Genomic DNA, 9,361 nt, shown 5'->3' on the forward strand with positions numbered 1-9,361 from the left:
AGTGGCATATTTTACTAGAATGGCCATAACTCGTGAACCGTTTGAGCAATCTTCACGTGGCTTGTACCCTATGTGTAGACTCTCAGTCCGGGGTCACAGTAAAAAGGAGTTGGCGTTTGGCCACTAGGTGGCGCTATAATATACATGAACTCGAAAAGGGCTATAACTACGCAACCGTTTGCCCGATCGACTTATTATTTGGTATGGTGTGTCGTTGTGTCATGAACCATGACTGTATAAAAGGACAGTGCCGTATCTAAAAAAACATGGCGGTCATCGGCCAATGAAGTTTGAGCACTCATTAGACCGGGTTAACGGAACTCGATCGAAACGACACTCGCTGGGCTTGTTCGACTCGTGGTCCTGAAGGTCTGTAAGATATATGAACTCATTCGGCCACCGGGGGGCGAAGTAACGTTTTTGAAATGCATAAACTATTGTATATCACGTGACAGTTGACATATACTCAAACTATTGGTATCATATGATAGCTCTTCTCATTCTGAACAACTTTGCCTCTGGACACGCTTCTGTCGATTGAACGGTTTGTGAGTTATCGTTGACGATGTCAAAAACCTACTTTCGCGAACTAGTCCTAGGTTTTTCGACCGATCGGATCCAAACCAATGCAGATAACATCTCTGGAGTGTGAATGTAAATAATTATCAAAAAAAAATTGAAATTTCCTTTCACGGTTGCTTAGGGGCGTAAACATTTTAAATAGGCGGAGCCTATTACATTAAAATGCCCACAACTCGAGCACTATTAGAGATATCATCATGGGGCTTGGAACAAATGTGTAGACCATCACTCCAGGATGACTTACAAAATACCGCTGCGTTTGGACAGTAGGTGGCGCTATAACAGTATAATGGCAAAATTGACACATCTTTGGTTGCCTTAACAATTGTGTATCACGTGACATTTGACATTTACACAAACTATCGATATCATATGAAAGATCTCATAATTCCAAACAAATTTGGCTCTTGAACCATTGATGTTGATCAAACAGTTAGTGAGTTATCTGTGATGATGTTAAGAAGCTGCTTTTGCGAACTTGTCCAAGGTTTTTCAAGCGACTTCAAAATTTCCACCACAGTACAATTCTCTGGACTCTCTAGATCAATAACTATATAAAACATGTTTAACTTTTTCATTTGCGTGACCATTACAGGGTCCTTTATTATATTCAAGTGAACGGTGTACCTGAAATCTCGCTACTCCTTAAATAATCCAATTGACTTGCCATTGAGTACAATCATACATCTTATTACACTAAACAAGCGTGCTAAATATGATGGTGATCGGACAAGGGATACATTTCCTGTCTCACAGGAACAAGGTGTTAGACATACAGTCAGGTCCATAAATATTGGGACATCGACACAATTCCAATCTTTTTGACTCTATACACCACCACAATGGATTTGAAATTAAACGACCAAGATGTGCTTTAACTGCAGACTTTTAGCTTTAATTTGAGGGTATTTACATCCAAATCAGGTGAACGGTGTAGGAATTACAACAGTTTGTATATGTGCCTCCCACCTTTTAAGGGACCAAAAGTAATGGGACAATTGGCTGCTCAGCTGTTCCATGGCCAGGTGTGTGTTATTCCCTCATTCTCCCATTTACAAGGAGCAGATAAAAGATTCAGAGTTCATTTCAAGTGTGCTATTTGCATTTGGAAACTGTTGCTGTCAACTCTCAATATGACATCCAAAGAGCTGTCACTATCAGTGAAGCAAGCTATCATTAGGCTGAAAAAACAAAACAAACCATCAGAGAGATAGCAAAAACTTTAGGTGTGGCCAAATCAACGGTTTGGAACATCCTTAAAAAGAAAGAACTCACCGGTGAGCTCAGCAACATCAAAAGACCCGGAAGACCATAGAAAACAACTGTGGTGGATGACCGAATAATTATTTCCCTGGTGAAGAAAACACCCTTCATAACAGTTGGCCAGATCAAGAACACTCTCCAGGAGGTTGGTGTATGTGTGTCAAAGTCAACAATCAAGAGAAGGCTTCACCACAAGATGTAAACCATTGATGAGCCTCAAAAACAGGAAGGCCAGATTAGAGTTTGCCAAACAACATCTAAAAAAGCCTTCACAGGTCTGGAACAACATCCTATGGACCGATGAGACCAAGATCAACTTGTGCCAGAGTGATGGGAAGAGAAGAGTAGGGAGAAGGAAAGGAACTGCTCATGATCCAAAGCATACCGACTCATCAGTGAAGCATTGTGGTGGTAGTGTCATGGCGTGGGCATGTATGGCTGCCAATGGAACTGGTTCTCTGGTATTTATTGATGATGTGACTGCTGACAAAAGCAGCAGGATGAATTCAGAAGTTTTTTGGGCAATATCATCTGCTCATATTCACCCAAATGCTTCAGAACTCATTGGACGGCGCTTCACAGTGCAGATGGACAATGACCCGAAGCATCCTGCGAAAGCAACCAAAGAGGTTTTAAGGGAAATAAGTGGAATGTTTTGCAATGGCCAAGTCAATCACCTGACCTGAATCCGATTGAGCATGCATTTCACTTCAGACAAGACTGAAGGGAAAATGCCCCAAGAACAAGCAGGAACTGAAGACAGTTGCAGTAGAGGCCTGGCAGAGCATCACCAGGGATGAAACCCAGTGTCTGGTGATGTCTATGCGTTCCAGACTTCAGGCTGTAATTGACTGCAAAGGATTTGCAACCAAGTATTAAAAAGTGAAAGTTTGATTTATGATTGTTAATCTGTCCCATTACTTTTGGTCCCTTAAAAAGTGGGAGGCACATATACAAACTGTTGTAATTCCTACACCGTTCACCTAAATTGGATGTAAATACCCTCAAATTAAAGCTAGAAGTCTGCAGTTAAAGCACATCTTGGTCGTTTCATTTCAAATCCATTGTGGTGCTGTATAGAGTCAAAAAGATTAGAATTGTGTCGATGTCCCAATATTTATGGACCTGACTGTATAAAGCACTATACATTAAACGTTGCTCCATATTTACACGTCTAGAAATATAGAACATGTCTGGCTGGTTGTAAGATGCTGTTTTGCTAAACATAACACACACCTTTATTATGTACACCAGTTTAATTGCATGTAAACCAAAATAGCTACTCAGCAGTCACATGGCAGCAACTTCAGGGTCATTTCTTAAATGGATGTGACCAACTGAACCTGAAAAGATGATTCCCCTCAAGTGTACTATATGTGCATATGTGTGTAATCATGCGTAGTGTCTATGAACCGTTGCTGACCGTATCTATAATTTTTCAGGCGTTGGGAGTATCGTCCACTTGGGTGTTTTAGGATGAGAGTCCTCGGCCTACTTGATGAAGGCAAAGGTGCTTTAGATGCCTTAAAAGTGCTCGAACCCGCTAAATGCTGCTTGCAGCTTTAATTTTAAATGTCATTAATATTCGAAGTAACTAGTTGCATTGCTTTAAGGAAAATAATGTGTCATACTACTTTTATTATGCTTACATTTCCTTCGTAGAAATCTGAAGCTCTGTCTTGCCGTCTCTAAAGTCTGTTTAGCTACAGTCTCTGCATTCATTTGAATTCAAACATGAACACAAATCACAACTGTAAATTAACTCATTTATAAGAAATGCATTACTTTACTTATTCCTTCAGATTATATAACGTGCATTGCTTTACCACAACAATGCGACTTCAAGTACTTATGTGATATAAGATTTAGAAATCGATTTGACAGGAATTTAGAAAAATCTCAATCTAGAATCCCCACTGAAGTAGCGAGGTTCACATTGTTTGTCATTTGTATTCCTTAAAGTGCAGCAAATGGTCTTCTTTGCCTATAGCCTCGAAAATAATATCAGCTAAATGCCACCAACAGTGCCAAAACCACAACTGTTGGTTAAAAATGGCCATTTTAAATCTTGAAAAACTGCCAACCTGTGGTCTAATTAAAAGGAGTATTTTCTGAATCGCAAGGCATTTGTTCAATCTCCTTCCTGTTGTTGAGCTCCAAGACCTTAAAATCAAAGTAATAGAAAAGTATCTCCCTTCTGCTGACTCTGCCTCCTTTGAAATGCAAATGCTTTAATCGGTTATACATGTATGAGAAAGATCTGCACTTGCGTATCGAAATGGGTCATCACGTCTGGAACCAAAACAGCTTCAACGGGTTACAGCGCACTGCATTTGGGGACGAAGTCAAATGTGCACGCTAGGATTGTGAAGTTGAGGAAGAGCTGTCAGAAACTTAAAATAAAATGTTGTGCTGTCACATGCAGCCAGCTGTCCGCTGAATTATGGATGTTTCTTGGCTCCAGACTTTGCATCTGTCTGCCTAATCAACACCATTTAAAAGATGTGCCGCGTGTAGACATTAGTTGCATTTTAATGATTTGACAGACCCCCTTTTTACCTACCCGAACCTGATGTGTTACTCTAGACGCCATTTGTTTTTAGACAGGTTTCATTTATCAGCGATGCTACCGCGTTCTGCCTGTGCATCATTATCAAAGCTTCTTCTTAATGCACCTTGCTTGCATTATAATGTAAATGTTTGTCGTCTTGTATTGTAATCTTTTCATTACAATGGCTTTCTCTGCATCTGAAACTATATTCTTTTTCAGATGGCATTAAAAATCCCTCTGGCTTTGAAGCCCTTCTTTGCTATGAGCTGACTCCGTTCTTAATGCCCCTTCAATTTACAATTCTGATGACTAATGATGAGCAAAGGTTTTAAAATAATTATGAAAAGGGAAATCACGGATCTCTTTAATATTTCGCGATTTGAGTCTTTCTCCAGTGAGATCCATTGGAGAGCAAATGGAAACGTTTGTCTCCTACGTCTCCTATGTTTCTCCTGAGAAAAACAAATGTCTCATTAGAGTTTCAGAAGAGATGTCAACAATGTCTCAAACTGAGCTCAGATTGGTGAAGTTTGCAATCAAAGACTATATTACCTCTACAATCTATTCATTTGAACAATCGTCTCATTTGTTTTTCATTCTTTTAAGCAAGACCAAGTTGATAGTTAAATGAAACACAACTGAGCCGAGAGCTATGAAACCTCTGAGCAAAACAATGCCATTTTGCATTTACAAATACCTAATGAGAAACGAAACAGATGCACAAACGCCCATGTAAAAGACCATTCCAATACATATTTATCAACTCAAGGGTCTGTTTTATTACAGCTTCGTGGCCGCATTTCAATTGCCGTTGTCTCAAGACCTGGAATAATGTCACATTTGCATGTGAGCTAGTTTCAGCTTGTCCTCAGTCTGACAAGTCATCACATGTCATCTGGTTGTCACTGTATCTGTCCTGGATGGTCAAATAGACATCTCAAAGCTGTAGAATGTGTAATTACATTCATATCTCTGTCATTTAAGAATGAGTATGTTCTCAAATGACAGCAAATTCACATTTCCTGCCCAGCTGCACTCCACTCTCATCAATACTGAAGTCAAGTTTACGAGATTCATCTGAAATGATGAATCTCGCTGTTTTGCACTTCGTTTAGTTATATGGCAGCTATTCCTGATCATTATGGTAGCCATTGATTATTCATTCAGACTGTTTTGATGTTCAAACGGTCGATAGGAATTTAAATATTTTCTGCAAACTTGTTCACTATATCAAATAAGTTACAACTACATCAACCTGAAAATGACCATGTTCCCGGTTTTATTGTGCATGACTACTTAATTTCAAATCATTAAAACAAACTTCATTTTAAACCAAATGTTGCTTCAACTCTAAATTGACTTTCTTAATAACTTTATAGATCACCATCTCCAACTACCGTGGGGTGGTTTCCCAGACAGGGATTGGAATAAACCAGATAACTAGGCCTTTTTACAAACATACCTTACAAAAAACATCACTAAAAAAAACAACAGCACGGATGTCTTTTTTAAGATTTGTCAGTGCAAGTTGTTTTTGTTTAGACAGTTCTAAAATGTATTTTAGTCCAGGACTAGTTAACCTGATACATTTGTTATCTAACAAGCGATCATCTTATATATTGTCTTCCATTTGCAAATATCGAGGAATCAAACAATCAAGAATTGTAAAAAATTCACGTAAATTCACACCATTTAATTTTAGGTTTTCTCACACAACATCCCTACCAGCGCAACGTGGCCCAACTCCATCCTTGCCTCAACCGCTGTATTTTTGAGCAGCAAATGAACTTTGTTTGCTTACTTCTATTTTGTGCACGGTGGCTGATAAAACTAGATGAATTAATGCCTGTCCCTGAAACTCCCCACATGCCTTTGAACAAGGAATAGCAGCAGTCATTGTCATTAACTCTGATGGCACAGCTGTGACAAAACTAATGATTCTTTCACAGGCTTGGGAAGCCGTGTGAGTGCCTGCAGCATCACTAATTCTTTTGAAAAGCGTGTCCTCTAAAGCGACGAGCATAATGGGAATACAGAAAGTAGCCTTTGAAATGAAGTTCACAGACAGACTGGGAGAGCAGACGGTCGGCGAAAAGGTGTTCATTCACAACGAGTACATTAGCGCTGAGGTAATGGTGAGGTAATGGTGAGGAAACCGTAAGACCGTATAACATTTAGTTGCCTGCGTAGTCTCCGCGAGGATCTGTATCCTTTTAAGTATGTGTGGAGAGAGATGTGTACAAACACCGTGTTATTTACTTTCTACGTTCAGCAAAACACGGAAAGTTAAATTGTAAGTTTGTCAAAGTGTTTTCGACTTTTCATAAAAGGACCGGCCAACCTCATGCTTAAGCTTGAGGGGTAACCATAGCAACAGTACCCTTTCCGCTAAGATCGGTGCTGAAATTTGAGTAGGCCTGTTGCCTGCTTTCATTATTTATCCAATTACAAATTGTATTTGCCCCATACACAAACTTCAGGGTTTAGTTTAACCACAGACATTTCCAAAAACAACATTATGTAGCCTCACAAATATCAGGCAACCCCAAATAAAGAAATTGATGTGAGAAAATGTGTACGCTTCATAAGGACGACACATTATCTAGGTATATTACTACAATAAACTATCGTAAATAGTCCTAAAGGTTTTCTTCATTTCAGTGACTTTAAATATGCAGATCCATTAAACGAATTGTACACATATAAACCCATGCGTATCATAAATATCAGTCTATGACCGTTATAAAGTCGAGGAATTAATGTCTGCCATTGAATAAAATTTCACACATTTTGAATTGTGTCAAAGGTCAAATACTTTGAGAGCTCCTGCATCATTGTCAAGATATACAAGTACTGTAACAGAATGGTGTAGATACATACAAACCTGTGACTGGTGCCAACAATACAGAATAATGTGGAGTTTCTAAAAACAGACCAAGCAAACTGACAGTCATCGTTTGTGAGTTAACTTACACTCAGGTAAGATTATAATCAACAAAGCCCTTGGACGGGTCTGAAGTAACCATGAAAAGCTACATGGCATTTCCTTACACAAGACCAACGTGTGATCCATAAAAGTTTATGCCAGTCGTCTATGCGATATAAAATCGGTGTTTTTGCTTAGGTGTAAATATTATATGTATTTATTCCTTGGACAAATAATGAAATGCGTGCTCTCCCTCGCCCGACAGAAACCTTAACGACACTGTGACGAATAGCTACAAAAAGCAAAACCAAATTACGCCATTTCAAACGATTAAAATGCAACACACTCCAGGAATAATCTTGTCGTATTGACAGGAATGCGTCTCATCGGTCAAATACTCAGATTGAAGTTATGGAGGTTTCTAAACGGGGTCTACATTTCACGACGTGCATTAAGCTTTTCCGTAAATGCAATAAAAAGCCAAACAAATATTTTCGACTAGATCAGGTACGGCGGACTTCTGCAGTCACTTTCAGGTGCCATAAGCAAGTTTCGGAGACGACTTCATCGTGTGAAAACGCACAGGCGACCCACATTCAACATCTGAATGACTTCTGCGTGCGCAGCCAAAAAGTCATATTCCGAAAGGGTACTAATACGAGCCAAGCCATCCAGCTTATAAAACAGACTTGCAACTTACCGTGAGCTGCGGCAAGTAAAGCTGCGAAAAGCAGCAAGATGTGCTTGAATCTCCCCATCATGTCCGCTGTAATTCCGCGCAGCGCCGCGCTTTCTTGCGTTTTATTCTCAACGATCACAGTAATGCATAGAGATCCAGTTTTGGCAAGAAGATCTGACGCCTATGGCACACGGATTCGTCTATATAAGCTCTCATATCACCGAGAAGGGCCACTGCAGAGACTAGAGACGGTGGTGCTGGGACCCAAAGTGATTCCCTCGGTCCAAACGGTTGGAGACAGAGTGGAGCGAGGAGGCAGTACGCATCTAGAGGAAGGCGCTGGACTCAACCATCATGTATGATACAGGGGACTATGGATGGAGATCTATAGTCTGCAGCAGTCGTCTGCTGACGCGTATGGCTCCACTTGCAGATCGTCAATTGACCACGAGCAAAAGTCATACAGTCGCTTTCGAGTTGGACGTGAGATTAAATAGGAGGTGAAGAAACATTGCAAGGTGTACAGGATTCCCATCGGAATTTCGGTCATGATACCGAGCCAGTCCTGAAGGAACAGGGAATTCTCCTCTTAGGATTTCAATGTATCACATATTTGGCATATACAGTAATTATGCTTCTAAATTGGATAATAGGGGTGTACGGCAGTATTTTAGGGAATCATTTTAAAACTTTGTGCGACCTTCTTGGATAGTTAAACAAATCCCTGAGTTTTAAAATATCCAAACATTAAAACCCTTTATGTCCTTTGCTTTAATTGTAATATTGGTAAGCACTATACTGTAATGTAGCCTAAAGTTTATTTTGCTTTGCTGGAGTCCTGTAATAAAATCCTTCATTGGTTTGGTCCTGTACCTCTTCCTTTAATATTCTTTGGTGACTCAAATAAAGGAAACTTTCACTCATTTAGCTAAAAGGCTACATACACCACTGAATTGCCATCTGTAACATCATCATGGTGAACAATGCAATAAGGAGCAACAGTTTAAAAGTAAGATTGAACGTGCCAGTTTGCGAGGTGCTCCAGCGCATGTTTACGAATCTGCTTTGATGACAACTGTTTACGCAACCTCACGACGTGAATATTTAGCTAAATATAAAACGCAGCAGCTCGTCGGTGTTCTTGCACCCCACGCATCCAAGGCATCATTACGCACCACTTACACACAGAGAACAAGAGGCAGGAGTGCGGGCCACCTCAAAAATGGACAAAATCTCTCACAATCGCGGACGCAACTATTAATAGCTGCCAAACGCGTCGGTCTGATGGCTTTTCCACCACTTGCACGAGATCGAAGCGCACACTGGGCCGATATAAAATGTGCCTATGCTGCCATCTACT

General features: G+C 40.1%; 1 protein-coding gene across 1 annotated transcript in view; it reads right to left on the reverse strand.

Moving 5' to 3' along the window:
- Positions 1–8,083, reverse strand: part of LOC306903531 (CUB and sushi domain-containing protein 1) — a gene marked incomplete at both ends in the record, with an annotated part of 362,445 nt that extends 354,362 nt beyond the window's left edge. The window contains one exon of the mRNA XM_079472788.1: positions 8,023–8,083. Within this exon, the coding sequence (XP_079328914.1) occupies positions 8,023–8,083 (61 nt within the window). The remainder of the gene's footprint in view (positions 1–8,022) is intronic.
- Between the last annotated feature and the right edge of the window lie 1,278 nt (positions 8,084–9,361).

This window comes from Barbatula barbatula (assembly GCF_947034865.1).
Source record: "Barbatula barbatula genome assembly, chromosome: 14".
Lineage (NCBI taxonomy): Eukaryota > Metazoa > Chordata > Actinopteri > Cypriniformes > Nemacheilidae > Barbatula > Barbatula barbatula.